At 37.9% G+C, this 19,961-nt stretch overlaps 1 protein-coding gene across 3 annotated transcripts in view; it reads right to left on the bottom strand.

Annotated features, from left to right (window-relative positions):
- Window positions 1–19,961, bottom strand: part of THRAP3 (thyroid hormone receptor associated protein 3) — an 82,053-nt gene that overhangs the window by 6,021 nt on the left and 56,071 nt on the right. For all 3 annotated transcript variants that reach the window (XM_031962142.1, XM_031962141.1, XM_031962143.1), the window contains 7 exons: window positions 18,079–18,241; window positions 12,169–13,074; window positions 9,789–10,535; window positions 8,875–9,047; window positions 6,581–6,692; window positions 5,114–5,198; window positions 2,849–3,036 (listed from right to left, as the gene is read on the bottom strand). In XM_031962142.1, coding sequence (XP_031818002.1) covers window positions 2,849–3,036; window positions 5,114–5,198; window positions 6,581–6,692; window positions 8,875–9,047; window positions 9,789–10,535; window positions 12,169–13,074; window positions 18,079–18,215 — 2,348 coding nt within the window. In that variant the 5' untranslated portion in view covers window positions 18,216–18,241. The remainder of the gene's footprint in view (window positions 1–2,848; window positions 3,037–5,113; window positions 5,199–6,580; window positions 6,693–8,874; window positions 9,048–9,788; window positions 10,536–12,168; window positions 13,075–18,078; window positions 18,242–19,961) is intronic.

Raw genomic sequence — 19,961 nt, 5'->3', positions numbered from 1 at the left:
CATACTGTCTCTTAAAGTATGTCACCCCACTTTTGAGTTTTTCCTTACATTAAGCTTTAATGTGGCTCTCAGTAATTGCCATCTGTTTTAATATTTAAAAAAAATTCTCCCTCTTAACAAAGTACAATTAGGCAAAAAAAAAAAAAGAAAAAGAAAATCAATGTACTGGCCAGGTAGGTCTGACAACATTCTCCTCATTCCTCACCATCCATTGTTTTAAATTCTGACTTTTGGGACCTTCAAGAACAAATATCTCCTTCAAATGTCTGAAGACTATTTTGAACTCTCTGAATCTTCTCTTCAACAGGTAATACAACTCAAATTATTTCAGTCATTCTTTCCATGGTATGATCTATTTACTACCCTGGTGGACCTTCGGCCTATCAATGTCCATACAAAAAAATATGGTACCCAGAAATGAAAGCACCATTTCAGTTATTATATGACCAGGGCAAAATACAGTGATAAAATCATTTCCCCTTTTTAGAACACCATGTCTCTCAATGAAGCCTAAAAGTGCTTTTGTCATTTTCTGGTAGGAAGAAGTAGAGGCTGCCATATCACAATGACTCATACTGAAGCTTGAAGTCCACTAAAACCTCCAGATCTTTTCCAGCCAGGATGCTCTTGATTCATACATTCTCTCCAACCCCCTGGATTTTCTCATCCTCCCTCACTGGCAAACTTATAGTTAGGTTCAAAGATTTAACTTCATAAGTATAAAACTGACTTTATATTTATCCTAATTACATCACATCTACTAAAATATTCTCACCAACATGCTAATTGGTTGAGATATTTCCAGAAACTGACTATCAGAAACTGACTATATCATCCAATTTATTACAATTCTTACCAGTCCTAGATTATCTACTAATCTGATGTCATCTATGCCTTTTTACACAAGTTATTGGTAATGTAAATGTCTAGCACATATTAAGCACTTAATTGGACAGGTAACTCAACTAAACATCTCTTTCAAGTTGATATAAATTCTCTAATAACTATTCATTGGGCCTAGCCAACTCAACTGGTCTGAATCTAAATAACTTTTCTTTTGTCTAGCTCATCTCTCTCCGTCTTTCTACTCTGATTCTGAGATCCTCCAAAATAATTCAAGAGAACCTTTTCCTAAAATATAGTCATGAATGTCTTTGACCTCAGATATAAGATCATTTTATAACATCTATTACTTTAGTCAATTAGTAATAACTCCTCCACTAAAAATTAGTTATTCTATAGTAAAACAAAGTTTTGTGACCACTTGTTAGGCATGTTGCAGATGGGATTCCTGCTCAGATTGGCATTGGTCCATGTGACTTCTGAGATGCCCTCCAATTTTCAGTCTACAATCAATCAATGCTCTCTCTCAGAAGGATTTCAAGCTAGATTTGCCTTATATAAAATGCCATTCTAGCACAAAGGACTTGAATAGACAATATATAAAAACAGAAAGTGCTGGATTGTGATTCAGAAGACCTAAATTCTAGCCCTAGCTGTCAATAGCACACAGGCCAATCACTATAATTCAATTGCCTCAGTTAACTTATTCTTCAAATGGAGAAAAACACCTTTCAACTTTTTCTCAGCAAAAATTGAAATGTGAAAATTTAAGTGAAAGTTCTTAACAGTACTAGACCAAGATAAGGTAGTCAATTAAGATCATTAAAAAGTACTGACAGGAATCTCCACAGACCCAAGTACAAAGTGAGAATTTTTTTTTTTTCAGAAAAGCAAAAACAATAGTAAGGAGAGAACACTTCTTTCAGTAAAATCCTCCTCTGATGCCTCTCTGGGTCTCTCAGTCTGTGTCTGGGAAGCACAAGTGCTCAAAGGCCACATTAAGTTAAGAAAGGCACAAAGAAGGCCAAAGTATTTCTTAACCATGAACCCACCTGTAACAAAGTAAGAAAAAGTTTGTCACTAGAAAACTTAAGGCATCAGCTGATGATTTCTTCCCCCTATTTCAACACAGCAACCCACAAAAACCTTCCTTAAAAGGGCAGAGGGGTTGTGAGTAGCACCGATAGAGAATCCACAGCAAGGAAATCAGGGGTGCTTGAAATATAATAGCAATTTTACTATAATTTAAATCTAGTTAACCAATCATGCAAGACAGTGTGTGTGTGTGGTGTTTTTTACCAAGAAAGACCAGCTTGATGACCCAGACCCACATTATTAACAGGTAATTTGTTAAATGAGTTCACTATTAAAAAAAAAAAAAAAAAAAAAAAAAAAAAAAAAGCTTCGCAAAACTACACTTGACCACCAATGGGAATAATGAAATGAACTGTTAACAGGCTAAGTAGTATATTCTCAGAGACATTTTAGAACATGTTGAAAAATGTAAATAAACTACCATCAACAGACTAAGCATATCCCCATGATGACTAAAGGGGGAAACTATATTTATTTAGATTTGGAGAAGATATGCCTCTTTAAAAATTTCCTTAATTGTCACAACTTGTCTAGGAAGGAATAAAAGAAAAACTGAGTCCCTTAATCTGTCTGAGCTGACCCTCTGCTGCATGAGAAAACAGAGGTATTTCTTGAATAAACATTTGTAGGCATATATCCAGCCAACAGTATTAAATTTTTTTTTTTGAGAAAACCTGATATTAGGTGAAACTACTTTGAGAAGCTTAAGGATAGATGGATGGATTGACCAAATAAGCTTACTTTAGAGAGCTGGGTTTTAAAATGCAGAACAAGCAGCTCGAGGAGTGTAGTTGTATAAAATTACTACCAGTAATAAAAGTTATCAATTCCTAGACAGCCTAGGGAGTCTACAACTGGCACCATCCCTACATCAAGCAGGGTAGCCAAATAGATACAATAGCCTACATACTTCTGCTTTTTGGAGCCTTTGTGAGTTTTCTCAGTTTTTTCAGTTGATCTCTCCCTTGAGTGGCTTGAATCTCTCGAATCCACTGATTCTCTCGACTTATCACGTTTAAGATCTCGTTCCTTATGTTTTTTACGACGTTCAATATCAAGGCGAAGATCAACTGGGTCATCTTTGTATTTTCCCTCAGCCTACAGAGAAAGAAAGAAGGAGGAGTTAAGAATCTTACATTATAAACATATCAATATATTAGCCACACTAAAAAAAAAAAAAAAAACATGGTTTTCACTGTAGTGGTATGATGAGGGGAGGTTGTACCAAGAATGCTAGTAAACACATCCCAGTTGCACAAATGATTTAATGTCCCTTCCTAATGAGAAGTTTAGGTCATTTATTTAACCTAGCAAGAACAAGTTAAAAATAAAAACAAAACAAAACATTATAGGGAACTAGTTAATTTCTCACCACTATTCACAAACCTCTCTAAGTATGGAGAATGACTTGAGTATCCAACAACAAGCAGAATTCTAGTAAGGGCAGCTCCTGATGGCAAGCCTAAAGAGCATAAGTCTTCTCTCTCTCTACCCCCCCTTCCTTTTTTTTTTTGGATGGGATGGGGTAGGTAGGGAGGTAAGCCAGGCACTGCTTTGTGGGCATAGAGCCACAACCCATATGCACAACCCAAAGTATCCAATGACGCCTGATACCCAGATATATACCCAATCTGCTTTAAGGCACCCTTGTAATATAGGAAATATCCTAAAGCTCTGTCTGGCCTGGAAAACAGGGAACAGAGGACCTGAGCAGACCATCCTAACACAACTTCAACAGATACCAAGGAAACTTCCTCATAAGAAAGCTAAAAAATGCAAAACAAAGGAAGTGGCAATAGTGGAAAGGAGACTATATAAAAATGGGCAAATTATTTAAAGAACCAAAGCAAAACAAACTCTTTCTGGATGCTTAACAGAGAAGTAACATTACAAAGATATAATACAGTTATATATAGCTTTAAAAACATTTCAGGAAATTATATTCATCTTATAGACATAATCCTCAAATGTATTTGGAGGTGGTAGGAGGGAAGTGGGGAGGGAAGACTGGCACACAAAAGATAAATTTAATAGTTTTTTTAAAACCTTTTTACCTATAAAATTTTACTTAATTAAAATTTAAGGATCAAACTTAGCCATAAGATGAAGAGTTGGAAATCACGGGGGCGAGGGGGGGGGGGGGAATAGAGATTTTTACAGGGTGCTAGTAATTTTAGTTGGGATTTTATTTTGTTTGTTGGCTGCTGAACTTTCCCAAGAAAGAGATTTTTATTACTTCCACTTAGACATCAAACTACTCCCAGCAGCACTAAGAGTCTTTGACAAAAGCAGCCACTGCTCCCTTAGGTAGAGTGAAAAGTGACTTAAGATTTTTCCTCCTTGAAAACATGGAGGACAAGATTTCTTCCACTGTTTGAAAAACTTCCTGTTTCAAATAGAGCCAAGCTGGTATTCAGAAAGGGAGAGAAAAAGCAGGTTTATCATATTTAACGGATATAATAAGGTTTTTTGGCTTGTTTGGTTTTTTGAAATCTTGAAAACAAGTACATGAAAATTAAGATTTCAGCAGGATGGGAAACATTTCTAATTTTAACCAAATACATACAAGAAGAATGACATATAATTTGCATTAGGCTTTAAAAAACAACTCGATTAAATCCATAATATAAATTTTAACACTTGCATACTACTGTTCATAGCAGTCTAAATGTAGCCAGGCTGGGCAGTATTAAAGTAACAGTGCAGGATAAATGATACAGGACAACGTTAGAACAAACTGGACTAAGCTGTGTATTAACAGTTTACTCAGATACAAATAAAAGTTTTATTTTCCTCTCTCTGACATGCATGTCTTTTGAAATCATGGTTGGAAATAGCGCATGTATACAATTGATTTGATAATACTTACAAGCAGAAAAATATCACAAAAAGTTTCTTCTCTCATCATGGGCACTTGTTCCAAAACTCCTCTCTTTTTTTTCTCAATCTCACCTCAATAGACTTTGGGGTCATTTACCATATTCTAACCACTTCACAAAGGTTGTTGATACATTTAATAAAAATTAACCCTTTGTAGTTCATTTTTAGAATTATGCCCATCCTTAAAAGAAAAACACAAACTTAAGTAGAGAGTAATTTAAACAAAAACATTTCTGTTAAGTTCATGCCCAACGCACTCATTTTGTTGAAATTACTGATGAAAGCGACAGTTCACCTTGTAGCCAGGCTCCCGGGTGCTTTTCATCTCGTCATGAGCCAAACCATGTTTTCTGAACTTACTGGGAGAAATATCTATCCTCCTAGAAAATTAACAAAGCAAAACCCAAGTCATTATTTTTCCAGTAAAACTCGGAACTCTTTCCATCTTTAGTGCTCCATTACTACTTATTTCCAAAATTCACATTTATTCACTATCTCCTATGTGCTAGCCATTGAGGGGTACACAAATAAAATAAAGTTTCTATTCTCATAATTAAAAATTTCTTGCGAGAGTCTCAGAATAGTGAAGTATGTGTGGGGAGAACCAGGACCTTGGAGGAAGATGAGAATTTTTTAATCCTGTCTTTAAAATCCTGTTTTTAATCCTGTACACATAGTGGTATCAGTGCTTGAGGAAACCTCCTAAAAGTCTTAAGCACCAAGTACATTGCTGATATGTATCAGTGTAGAATTTCCAGGGAATTCTCTATACTCTGATGAAATCATAGATCTAAATCATAAACCTCTCCTTCCCCAAAGGAAGCCTACCAGATATACTAAGTAAAATAATAATAAATTACTCAGAGAAATATAAAGAATCATGAACTCAGCTGAAGAAATCAAACCAGAGATGAGTATTCTGATTCATCTCTGTTGGCTGGCTTTACATCCCAGGGCCCAAGGCAAAGTCCCAAGAATCAGCTCCTTTTTGTATTAGAATGGGGTTGTCCCCAAACTGCTCCTTCTCAGGAAGCCTCAGGCCCAGAGGATAGAGCTGAGTGCACAGCCCCAAACCCATTTAACAACAGGAAAATAAATAAATAAATAAGTCACCTGAGCCCCTCTCTGCCTAATGCAGAAAGTAGAGGACAACTATTTTACCGAAAACCACCTATATAAATATCTAGATTAGAAGCACAACTTGCTTGGAAACCCTCAACTCATCATGGTGATAAACAGAGTAGGGTTTCAGAAATTTGCTAAAGTAATTAATTATATTGGACTTTCCCTGACATGACCTGATCAATATTTTTCAGCTTTCTCCTATGTAAAAATAGATGTCTTTAAGGAAAAATTCAAAGTTTATATAAAAAAAAAAAAAAAAAAAAAAAAACACCCCTTCCTGTAGGACTCCCAAGCCCCCATGTATGTCAGGTATCTTTTTTTTTTTTTTTTTTTTTTTTTTTTGCTGAGGCAATTGGGGTTAAATGACTTGCCCAGAGTCACACAGCTAGGAAGTGTTAAGTATCTGAGACCACTCAGGACTCCTGACTTCAGGGCTGGTGCTCTATCCACTGTGCCATCTAGCTACCCCGGCCAAGTGTCTTTTTCACTGGCTTCACCATCTCATGTCATCTCTCCCCAAGGCTCTGCACCACCCTAGAGTTTGAATAAAATTATTCTCAATTCTATAACACAGAAAATGTGACAAGTGAACTAAAGCCTTCATTAAAAGCTCCATTAGCAAGATCCTATTCCTCACCTGTGAATCTCTGGGCTCTTCTTGTTTTTAGCTGCATCCTGCTCTGTTCCCCTCTTTAAGTATTTAGTAAAACGTTCATTCAATGTCATTCCTGAGGATCCAAAATGATGCTCTGTGGAGGATGCAAAGAAACAAGTCCCATAATTACTGTGATGTAGCATAGTATTGGTGAGATACACCAGCACTCTAGAATCTAGACTACCCCAGGCCAGACCTTCAAATGCTTACAATTTCTATCACCACGGGCTAGTCCTTTCTCTTTCCTGTCTCAGTTTCTTCAAATGGGGAGGTTGAACTAGACCAGAGCTTCTTAAACTTTTTCCACTCATAAGCCTTTTTTGCTTAAGAAAATTTTTACAAGACTCCAGGTATATAAGTATACAAATCAAACATTTACTGACAATAAATCATAATTTTGCAGCCCCCATGTTCAGTTACAAGACCCCAGATGGGGTTGTGACCCACAATTTAAATCGAAGACTAGAAGTCTAGAAGCAGGAGTCTCTGCTCCCCCCACCAGTTCTAAATCCACAATCCTATAGGCTTAGGCTTAAACACTGGTACAGAGCAAACATACCATAGGGTATCCAGCAAACATATCCAGAGGGTAATATAAACACAAGACATTTATTAAACTGTCTTTATAAAGTACAGAGGTAGGCACTGAAGGAGATGCCAAGTTTAGAGAACTCCACATTCCTGTTCCTCTTCGGGGGGTTGGGGACAACTTCCCTTCCTGAAGCACAGACTCCTTAAACAAAATTTTGCAGATGTGCCACAAGTCTGAACTAGATCCGGTTCTGCCTAACACTAGCTGCACCCCTGCTTCCTGTTGATTCCATCAGCAAAGAAACTCATTTAAATTACTTATGAAAGGTAAAGGTAAAAATTGTTCCAATTTTTAAGGAAAGATTTCCGTCCTTAAGAAAGATGCTTTACCCTTTGATCCAGCAGTGTTACTACTGGGCTTATATCCCAAAGAGATTATAAAGAAGGGAAAGGGACCTGTATGTGCACAAATGTTTGTGGCAGCCCTTTTTGTAGTGGCTAGAAACTGGAAACTGAATGGATGCCCATCAGTTGGAGAATGGCTGAGTAAATTGTGGTATATGAATATTATTGTTCTGTAAGAAATGACCAACAGGATGATTTCAGAAAAGCCTGGAGAGACTTAACACGAACTGATGCTGAGTGAAATGAGCAGGACCAGCAGATCATTATATACTTCAACAACAATACTAGATGATGACCAGTTCTGATGGACCTGGCCATCCTCAGCAACGAGATCAACCAAATCATTTCCAATGGAGCAGTAATGAACTGAGCCAGCTATGCCCAGAAAAAGAACTCTGGGAGATGACTAAAAACCATTACATTGAACTCCCAATCCCTATATTTATGCCCACATGCATTTTTGATTTCCTTCACAAGTTAATTGTACAATATTTCAGAGTCTGATTCTTTTTGTACAGCAAAATAACAGTTTGGTCATGTATACTTATTGTGTATCTAATTTACATTTTAATATATTTAACATCTACTGGTCATCCTGCCCTCTGGGGGAGGGGGTGGGGGGTAAGAGGTGAAAAATTGGAACAAGAGGTTTGGCAATTGTTAATGCTGTAAAGTTACCCATGCATATAACCTGTAAATAAAAGGCTATTAAATAAAAAAAATAAAAATAAAAAAAAAAAAGAAAGATGCTTCATATTTAATCTATCAATTACTTTCAAGGGAGTGGGAGTAAAGGAGAAAAACTTAGAAAATAAAGTTCTACAAAAATCAGCGCTAAAAACTATGTTTACATGTATTTGGAAAAATAAAATACCATTAAAAAATTATTGAAGGACATTTTTATCATGTGGTCAAAGAAAAATTCATTACAGAAATTAGGAAACTTAAATGAAAGGAATGATTAAGATCTGTCATAAACAATTTACAACCTAGAGAAGTTTGGGGAGAAAGGTAGAGGAAAGCTGAAAAATCCTTTCATATTTAATTGTATGTGTTTACTCCTAGCATGGGAGTTGTAACCACTCTCACCAGAGACCAATAATTAACACTTGAAACCCCATAATTTGCCGAACTGATGAAGTGGCACCAGAAGCAATTCCCTCATGCCAGACACAGATTTCAAAGACCTTTCTAAAGAGATGAACATTCCAAGTGAAGAAGTCTCTCCTTTTAGAGCCCAATTGGCCACTTTGAAGGAAACAAGGCTCCTTTTCTCCAAATGATTCTTAAAGGAATCAGAAGATGTAGGAAGGGAGGGCAAGTAGTGGGCCTGGACTCACCTTTAACATGGTGAACAATAGTCACAATGTGCTGGGCAAATAGCTCTGAGGGGCTCCGCTGAGACTGAGCAGATTGTATATGTTGGAAAATGGAACGAAATTCCTGATCTTTTTTGTTACTATGGACTAGATCTCGACAGAGTTTGCGTTCCTGAGCCAATAAGCCACTGGGACTAGAAGAGAAAAAGGGGAGGAAATAGGTGGTGTCAAGAAAAAGGCGCACACACATACACACACACACACAATCCCATGTTTGATTAGAGTCCAAGTGCCCAAGAACAGCATCAGTGTGACCTGAAAACTATCATTGTAGCAGCCCTGCCCACCCCACAAGCAGCTGACACTCTGGGAGTCAGTTAATACTGTCTGATGAACCCCCAAAACTTGCTCCCCATTCCCCAGCAAACTGTGATGAAGCTCAGGAGAAGCAGGCCTAGTCAAGGAGGCGCAAGAACAGAAACAGGCCCAAATCAGGGAGGAGCAGCCAGTCTAGCTGAGGAGAAACAGGAAACGGAGCAGGCCTCGTTAGGGGGAGGAACAGGAGCAGGCCCACCCTAGAGAGGGGCAGGCCCAACCCAGGGGGGAGGAGGGAGAGGAGGGGGAGGAGGAGGAGGAGCAGGAGTAGGAGTAGTCCTAACCCAGGGAGGGGCAGCAACAAGAGAAGGCCCAACTCAGGGGGGAGGAACAGCAGGCAGAACCAACAGCCATCCCCCCTCCCCCGCCCCAGCCCCCACCCAGCAGCCACCCAGAGACACCCGACCACTCAACTCCTTGCTCGCAGCCATCTTGCCAGGTGCTCTGGCTGCCCAGCAGCACCCCCTAGGGCTAGAGGCTGGGGCTGCCACCCTGAGGCTGCCAGAGAGCCTCAGGCCTATGCCTCCCCCTCCCCCAGAGGGCGCCCTCTGCTGTCTCACCGGGCCAGATCCTCATCAAAGGAGTCCATCCGGACGTTGACCTGGGCCTCTCGGGTGATGGAGAAGGAGGACTTGCCCAAGGGCAGGCTCTCGGCCCTTGGTGGGCCCAGCTTGTCCCGGGCCTCAGCAGAGGCTGAGGTGGTGGCCTTTCTGGGTGGTGGGGGCGGCGGGGATGAGCTCTTCTCAGGCAGGGCCTTGTAGGCGGTCACCCGGAAGTTCTTCTCTGGCACAAAGCCCCGGTGTGCGGTGGCCTCGGTCCTCTTGGTGGTGGCCCGCTCCTCTTTCTTGGGCCGGTCAGCATATGGGTCGTCCTCCAGCTCCTCGGCCTTCCTCTGCTTTTCCTTCCCTGTTGGCACATACACCAGGCCTTCCCATTTGCCAGGCCGCTCATCCTCCTGGCCTTTGCTGGTGCCCGCGATGACTTTGGACATAAATTTGGGCTCATCCTCAAACTCTGACTCCTTCCGGCCCTTCACCTTCTCCTTGTCTTGCTCATCCATTTCCTCTTTATGGAACTCAGCCATCTTCTTCTCAAAATCATCTCGGAGCTTATATCTCTTGGGGGACTGGCTACCCCGAAAAGGTTTCTCTGTATCAGCTTTAGGAGCAAATGGGTCAGACTTCACTTTGGAGTCTCCCAAGCCCAACTCAGAGAAGCTCCCTTTCTCTTTTATTTTTTCCTTATCAACATTTGTTAGTTTCTGTTCCTTATCTTTTCCATTCTCAGACTTCTGCTCTTCCAGATACCTGTTTGTAGAAATATAAACACATATAAACACAAAAGAGATTTCTTAGGTGGCTTGCTTTGTAACAGGCTCTGTTGTTTTGTTTTGAAATTCTCCAAGTGTGTCTTTATGATTTCAAAGTTACCAAAAAGTTTTAAAACTGAGCTATTTTTGAATAAATGTCTTAAATAATTCTTATGTAGATTTATGACCCTAAGGCCAAAGAAACATAGATAGGCATATAGGGGGAAAAGGACAAAGAGGAAACAGCAGAGGACATTTTTAAAATACTAAAAGAATCTACTTACCTATATAGACAGTCTATGGAAAAAAAATTAAGGTCTTACCCAACAACACTTCCACTCAGTCATTTATAAATCTGCTTTCAGCAGTAAATACACCAGAACGTTCAACCTTGGATTGTTTTGCTTTATATAATATACATTGGAAATAAAAGTCTCAAAAGCGACTTCAAATTTGATGGAAGTCGCCTAGAAGATCTAAACATCTCATCTACTGCAAATACAAATAAAAACATAAGTTAATGTGGGATATTTCTTATGGAAAACGAATCTCATCATCAACTTTTCTAATAAGAATAGCTATTTACAAGCATGGTAGGAGGCAAAATGTGAATCATTTAAAAATGTAGTTAGTTTCTTAAAATGTATTGAGCTGAATAAAAGAGGTATGAACCATTTCACTGAGATACTTAATGTAGAATATCTCCTGTAGTAGAAAAAAAAAAAAAATCAGAGGGAAGTTGAACATCTTTTAAAAAAAAAAAAAGACAATGAAGATACTCTTAAGCGAGAAAAGATTCAAGGGCAGAGTAATGGAAAAAAGACATCTGCCAGGAGAGGCAGAATAGAAGAAAATGGTATAGTATACTTCTCCAACAGCCACAAGCATCGATATAGTCCTTGCCTTTTATCCCAGTACACTCAAACATAAAAGAAAGAAAGATCCGCATTCCACTCACCGTGTCCCCTAGTGCAGACACACTGGGGTATTTTGCCACGTCCTCTCCTAATATGCAGCCTGGTGGGTTTCTATTGGGATATACACCCACCTTGCAGTTTTAAAACAAGGCATTCCTGGGCATAAGCCTTTGACTTCCCCATTTTGCCCAGGTCTCCTGAGTTGAATGTGTGAGTATGCAGCTCTTCACAATGATGGGCTGGTGCAGATCGGTCATAGTAGACGGTGGGTCCTAGCAGGTGAATGCTAACCGTTCCAATTGTCATTCACTTTGGCAAAGACCATACTCTTTGATGGCTGACCCACAAAGCTCTACTGCTCTCTGGCTTATAGACACATTGGCAGATTCCAAGGCAAATTTTAAATTGTGAAAACACCATGGCAGAGTAGTCTAAAGAAACTTTATGCTGCAATACAAATTCAGGAAGGTAGGAAAGCTGGAGTTAAGCTAAAGGTTTCCTTGTGTGATTTTTGTCTTTTTTTTTTTTAAACTCTACTAAACAAAGTTTCAGGGAAATAGTGTTACCTTGCTACCATTAATAAGAATTTTGACTCAGAAAATAAAACCATTATTGCTTTTGCCATGAATATTCTTTTGGCTACACATTAAAATCAATATCCACTTGGTATGCCACATGACATAAAACAAGAGAAGAAAAAAACATGATACTTGCCTTTTTGAATAGGCTGCTCCTCCTGGAGCAGATACTTCCTCTTTCTGTGATGAAGAGCCATATGTGGAACCAATGGCTGGGGGACTCTTACCCACAGGGCTCTTTTTGGATGGGCTCATGCCCCCAGCACCGTGATCAAATTGGCTTTGGTGAGCTCCTGCCTGAAAGCCAGTGCCACTCTGCAGAGCAGAGCCCATCTGAGATGGAGTAGAGAGTGGAGGGCTGGGCTTCTGCACAGGGCTAGGGCGGGGAGACCTCCGCCTCACCACCACTGATTGGAGAGGGCTTTTGAGGGCAGGGCTCCGCTCTCTGGGACTCAGCTCAGACACAGCAGCTCTTGATGCTGAGCCAGCACCATAGATAGTGGCCTCAGGCCATGGCTTTGAGCTCTCTGATGGTTTAGCATCCTGAGAGGTACCTCCAGGGAAAGGCTGTTCCTTGGAATCATCACCTTGGTTATCTCCAGCAGCCTGTGATGGCCGGTTATCCTTGGAAGATGACTTTTTCTCCTTTACAGATTTGCGCTTAGAAGACTCAACTCGGCTATGGTTAGAGGAAGATCGAGATGATGAAGAGCGCCTTGACCTGTCAGAGGAAGACTTATCAGAGTTTCTAGAATGGCTCCTAGATCTGGGTGAAGGGGACCTTCTCTTTGGGGATCGGGATCGAGACCGGCCCCGTCGAGGACTATATGCTTGGCGGTAATTCTGCCAATTTGACCGGTAGTTTCCATAGCCTCCTCGGTTATACTGGCCCCATGGATAAAAGCCTCTGTTGCGACCACGGAAATAATATGGCCTTCTATAGCCTCGGTTGTGACCTCGGAAATCTCGGTTCTGATATACTCTTGGATGATTTCTTTCTCTGTTATGAGCCGGAGAGTATGATCTGGAACGGGACCTAGAACTGAAAAGGGAAGAAAAGAGGGGAAAAGAGTTTCTATTTTTGAGCCAAAGTACTTTGACTGGGAGTGAAAAAAGTGTCATGTTCTTCCTAAAAAGTCCTGACAAAAATATTCTTGAATGATAATATCTGCTTCCCCAGAATCTTGTTCTTCATTTGCTTTCTGATGCTAAAAGCAAATACATAAAAATCTCACTATTTGAATGAATAATTCAATAAGTCCATAATTACCAATAAGAATGCCTTTATATAGGTATAAAATCTCAATTCAATAAATTTGATGAGATGTTAAAATAGCTTGCAATATTGTAATAAATGAAAACCTACCATTCCAGGATCAGAGTATCTCTTACTTCTTAATTTAAATAAAGCAAATGCTTTAACACAGTGCATATGCAAACAATTAAAGTTTCTCCATTTAAAAAAAATATGTATTAGGGTATATGTTCATTCACTTCCTCAATCTGCAGGGCATAAAGAGATAGAAACAAGATGAAAATTTGTAGATTTGGGAGGGTAAGTGCCAGAGTATTTGTATTTACACCCTCAATTGTAATAGCTCCTGAGACCCTGGCCTCTACCTATTAAGACTCTTCCTGGATGCAGTAATTTCTTTGCTTCCCAACCCATATCTTACAGTTTATAGGAACCAATTCTAAAGGACTCAATAGAATCTATAAAAAACTAGATTGACAAAACACTAAACATAGTATTAAAAAAAAAAAATCCAGCGATAGTTCCTCTAAGCCAAATCTAATATTAAAATATTATTTTACTATGAATATGACATAGAACACATCAAAATCTCATCATTGCATAATATGACCCTCATATGTTACCACAAGAGGTCACTGTACCCATGAGGTAGACAAAATTTGATATAAGGAAAACCTAAAAATTTACTGTTCTAATAAGGCTATAATAAGGTCTTTTTTCAAAAAACTCCATGTACACCAGAACAGATCCAGTTTACTTCCCGGATTTCTAATATCAGATTGCTCTTCATTTGACAAAGATGAGTAGTGCTGGTGATTGTGCTGGTATTAATAGAGATAGTGGTACTAGTAGTACTATCCTGTTTAAAAATTATAGTGCAAGAATCATAAAGATTCTCTAGGAAAGACTAAATAAAGCCAACAAATGTTGTGCCAGTCCACTGACAAAGAGACAGGCTTTCTATCAAATAGGAAAAATTAACACTGGAGTTGAAGTGGCTGTTAAGGAAACATCTCCTCAGCTCATGACATTAACTGGTATTTTAGAAAGTATATATTGTCAGAGCTAATGTACTGAATATTTTAGAATATACTTCTTAAATGAAAGGTTGTACTGGGACAAGAGCGAGTCATTGGGAAGTGACAGAAAGACCATCAATAAAACTAAAAAAAAAAAAAAAAAAAAAAAAACCAACTATTCCTATCAGAACAAAATCTCAAGTCAAAAGTCACTAGAGGAACAATAACTTCAGACTACTAACAGAATCACAATTTGTGGTTTGTTTTTTTTTTAAGGGGACACGTGAAGTAGGAGAGCATTCAGATGGACAGATGAGATTATATAGCAATATATAGTCTTTAAAGACTTGTCAAGTCTTTAAAGTTTAGCATTTTCTCCCTCTCTTTTTAAACCATATATAAGGACAAAGACAAATGTAGCTCATTGGCAAGTCCCCTATTCTGTATATGAATATGTGTAGGTTTATGATTAAAAACAAACCAAAAACCATTTTTATATATTCCTGTTCAGGTAAAGCTGTTCCTGCCAGCAATGCCTGACACCAGACACCCAGGTTTTTGTCATGGGATCTACCTTAGGCCAGTGGTCCAAAACAGGGGCTCCCTTTCAACTTCCCAGAGGGACAACAACACATAATCCTAGACAGAGTATAAACTTTAGGTTTCTAGGTAAGTAGATGGGAGGAGTCTATCCATGCATAGGTTGAAGTATTCTTGTTTTAAAATACTATATTTAACAAAGATCCAATGTTTTTGTTTTTTTCACCCTGAACTGAGTAACAACAAATGACTTTTGCAATATAAACATTTAATATGATTATACTCAATAAAAACCAATGGGTTTATTAGTTTTTCACAATTCTGATTACCGTAAACTCAGGTCTTTAAATCAGTCAAAGAAAAATATTCTAGCACCTGTATCTGGCAAAGATCTGTTTTAATACAAAATTATTAATTGGCTATTACTTAGTACAATAAAACAACTTACCTTTAAATTTTTCTCATATGAAAAAGAAACAATAACATAAGAAAAGAAGGAAGGGCAGATGCAGGCTCTGAAATGGAATCTGACCTGATTAAAAACTATACTTGAGGGATGTGATCCACCCAAAGCACTAAGTGATGGGTGTTATTCATGCTCATATCCTCAGGAGGCTATTATATCTGTTACCAATTACTAGTGAGGGACCTGTAGCATACTGCATCCAAAACCTGCAGGCCACTGTACAGATGCACGAACATGAGTCTCTGCAGACTTCAAAATGAAGCTATTTAGGAGAAGTCGCTTTAAAAGGATACAGTCTGTGAAATACAAGGAAACAATCAGTTTTCTCTCGTTCCATAGCACTCACAGCAGCTAATCAGATAAAGGGCAAGTTCTCACAATATGGACAATATACTTTTTCTTGTGGATAAGGAAAATTTAAAATCATGAAACAGATGAGCCGGAATTTAAAACAGAGCATCCAACTGCAAGTATCTGTTTCCAGAACACACACACACACACACTCCCTCTCCCTCAATCTCTTCTCCCCACCCCCCACCCCCAATGTCTCCTCTCTCCACAACGACTTTTTCCATGGTATGACAATACAAAGTGAATTTAAACCTAACCCTCAATGGATGCATTACACATAACGGGAGGACAATGACAGAGAAGCAGACACAACTCTTTCCTCTTTCTTTTTAAAATCAAAGACCATAGTTAATGACTTCAGGAGACAAAGGAAACAAGGAGAAAAGAAGACCTGCTGCTCAGGACCTTCACTTGTCACAAAGGGTGCAGAAGCTCATCAAAAACACCAATCTGGTGTTTATGAAGACTCTGGGATCATGCCCTTAAACAAGATTTAATGTCTTTAAAATGTTTAGTTTCACTTCTTTGAACTGCTATTTAAAAAGAAAAAAGAAAAAAAAGGGAGGGGGGTAACTTTAAGAGTCTCATAGCTGAGAAAGATTACAACTATTTGAATCCAAGGTCCTTGGTCAAGGAAAGAAGATGCTGAAGGACTTCTGTTTTCTTAAACCAGAGTTGGGAATGTCTCATCCATGGGTTGTATAACAGTCCCCTGAAATCATTTACTAAGGCAACTGAAGGCAATGTTGACTTGAATACTAGGAACAACCACCTCCCATCCCACTGCTTGAGTCCTGTAAGTTGATCATTTTGTATGGCCCTCTAGTGACATTATAAATATCAAAATGGATCTTGGCAGAAAAAAAAGGTTTCCCATCTCTCTATTAGAGACAAAAAACTATCCGGTATTAAACAAGAATCTCTTGATTCAGTTTTTAGCTTTAAAGCTTTAACAAGTTCCAAATAAAACTACTATATGTCAAAGGGAAAAAATTAAAACAACAATTTTCTTTTAAAACAATATCCTATCACAGGTTTGCAATGACTTTTATAGATGAAGTACTTCAGAATTTAGCAAAATGGTAGAAAGAAAAAAAATTCATATGTCATTTACTAAGCTATTTAAAAGCACAAGAGTGCTAGGAAACCAACTAAGATGACAGCTTAAAGAAATGAGTGACCTTTTCCAAAGATATTTTTAACTTTATGACCACTACCTCCAAGAAAAAGTGGACTCTGGATATAGTTTTGAAACTGAAGGGTGTTTTCAAGTAGCACAATCTTTCCTACAGTAACCTATCAAGATCAGCACACCTTTTATTGAAAAACTCAAAACATTCACCACATTTTCAGCAAACATTCAAAGAAATCAATGTCCATTTAAGATGTACACTCAAGTAGGTTTCTAAACTCCTTTTTTCTATAGATCTTTTTCAAAAGTTGACTTTTCTTCCTCAGCCTTAGGTCAGAAGCTCAGGAAGAGTTGTCTTTCAAAGGAAATAATCTATCCACAAGAGAAAATTCAAATACTGGAGATTACCTGAAAATTAAAGACTCAAAACAAGAAAAAAGACAGAAGATGTAAGGACTAAGACAATATGTCTACAACACATATTAAAACTTCATTAATTCAAAACGAAGTAGAAGAAAAAGCAGTATGAATTAATAAAAAGCCCTTGATTTTAAAACATATTTATCAAGAAAACTGTGTTTACTAGAAAGAGGCCAGGGTCCCCTCCTAATTAGGGGTAAGGAGACCAGTTTTCCAGTCTTAATTCTTTTCATCTGCCCATGCTTTAAAAAAAAAAGTCCTTGTCAGCTTAAATAAGAAGGGTTATCACCTCTAAGATACTTCCCAACTCTAAAGTTTCAGGACACTATGAAATAAACTTTCATCATGTGGCATATACAGCAAAACAAACGATTACTAAACAAATTAATATCAATTAGAGGTTCTTTCAGACCTACTTTAAGAGGCAGACATAGCTAATTTGTAATCTTCATATTAAACAAGTACAAATAAATGAGTACTGCACATAAATAAAATTCATTCTCTTAAATAAGGTAAACACTGTGACTACAAATATTGATTATACCATTGTTTTACATAGTTCCTTATAAAGGAATCAAAGATAAAATTTTACCTGTGCCTTTCAACATTTTAAAATAAAAACAGGTTAAAGAACAGAAATAAAGAATTCAACTAAAAACTCTTTCTTTTGATTTCAACAGATATGAAGCTTCCAATCTCATTAATTCTTATACATTGGAAGGATCTGACAATGTACAAGCTAATAAAAGAGAAATTTGGAAAGAGGTCATAAAATACAGTTAACATTGATTTAATAAAAGGTCCCCAAAAAGTGCACAGCCTATCCAATATATTGATCCAAGAGCATGTTTGAATTCCCTTACCTCAGTCTGCGTTTCCTGGAACGAGACACTGATCGAGATCGAGATCGGGATTTTGAAAAAGAACGAGAACGGGACCTTGATCCAGATCTTGAGCGGGAAGACCGAGACCCTGACTTGGATTTGTTTGTTTTTGACATATCTGAAGGTCACTTTTCAAATACACCTACAGATGAAAAACAAAAGCAAATAAATAACAATAAAAAAAATTAAGTTGATGGCTTGATTTCACCCCCATTCCCCAATTAATAAATATATTCTTTCCCTTCCAGCTTCCTCCTGCTTTGTCACTTTTGATAAAAAGTTTTTAAGGTGTAAGGTTTTTTCTTTCTAATGTTGTAATTGTATATATTTTTCTATTGGCTCAATCACTGGGTGCAGTATAGAATCATCCCTACATTCATTTCTGTCTGGCAACAGAGAACTGTTGAATAGGTTTATAGCACCTAACTAACAAAGCCAATTCTTAATCAACTGGATAGGACAAGTTCCTGAAAAGTAAATTTTCTTTGTTTCACAACACAACAGCTTCTAGAAGCATCATTTTGCCTGCATAATAATGCCATATCTGTATGCTTAAAAAAAATTTTTTTTTGATGTCTTGTTTTTACATTGTTAGTTTTCTCCTGCATCCTTCTCTCTTCCCAAAAATATGGTTGTTTTTTTTTAAGATTAACAAAACCGATCAATATATGAAATAGTCTGCATCCAAGGACATCCCAAATCTGCAAAGGAGTGGGGATAAAATAAGAGGAAGGGGGGAAGATAAGAGGAGCTGGGAAGAATGTACAAAACACAAATGCAATGTTGATATTAAATGTGAAACATGGGCATCAGTTTATTCATGCGATAGTGAGAAATCATGATGTTCAAGATTCTCTCCAAGCCTAAATCCTATGAGCTTCTGTGTATGTTAGCAGTAAGATGGTGAAATGAATACAACACTGGTTATAGACTTGGGAAGAAGTGACAATCCCCCTCCCTCTTACCCCCACCAAGTAACTGATCTTCTGTCTCAATTTCCTTCTAAAATAATAACCCCTACCTCCCAGGATTATAAGGATCAAATGAGATAAAGTTTGTAACACGGAGTGGGTAGAGTGGGGTGCTCCTTCCTTTTTTATGCTTCTAAATCTGGAAGACTTTGGAAGTGAATATAGAAGACTTGGGGTAGTACCATTTCTCTTGTTTTATTAGCTACATAGCCTTAGAAAAATTACTCAATCTTTCTCAAACCTTGTAAAATGGCACCTGTAAAAATGGCATAAGGGTAACCTTTCTCATATTATCGTAAGAAAAGTGGTAATATAAAACAAATGTAAATTATTCACAGTAGAAATGACTAGTCAAATTGCTATGCTTTAGATTTTCTTTTCTTTTTTGGATACAAAAACATTTATTTTAAGAACACATCACAAAAAAGAACAAGTCAGTAGTGAAGGCAAAACCACAAACATAATTCCAAACTTGAAATCTCCAAGAAGTATTTACAAAGATAAAGACAGAGCTATTAATTGGAGTGTATGAAAGGACACAACTGTTATCAATATGAAATGAGATATATCAACTTTCCAAAGACAGACTATCTTATAGAAAACCTATAGTAGTCACACACTGCTACAATGGAAGCTATCTGCATTGTATATTAACATGTCTTATCATGTCTATTTGTGTTTCTAGAAAAAAACTGAGCTTTAGGCACATGATCATTAATCAAGACAAATGTCTAGACAAAATGTCAGAGTAGAAAAGTCCAATAAGACTTCTCTTATGCTTTCACAAGTCCACTATGGAGGAACTATGAAATATTTTAACATGAGAACAGGCAATCTTTTCCAAAACATTAATTTTTATGATAGCTTTCTGGTTTTCTAAATATATGCAAA

The sequence above is a fragment of the Sarcophilus harrisii genome, chromosome 3 (assembly GCF_902635505.1).
Source record: "Sarcophilus harrisii chromosome 3, mSarHar1.11, whole genome shotgun sequence".
Lineage (NCBI taxonomy): Eukaryota > Metazoa > Chordata > Mammalia > Dasyuromorphia > Dasyuridae > Sarcophilus > Sarcophilus harrisii.
This window is presented reverse-complemented; position numbering and strand designations above follow the sequence as displayed.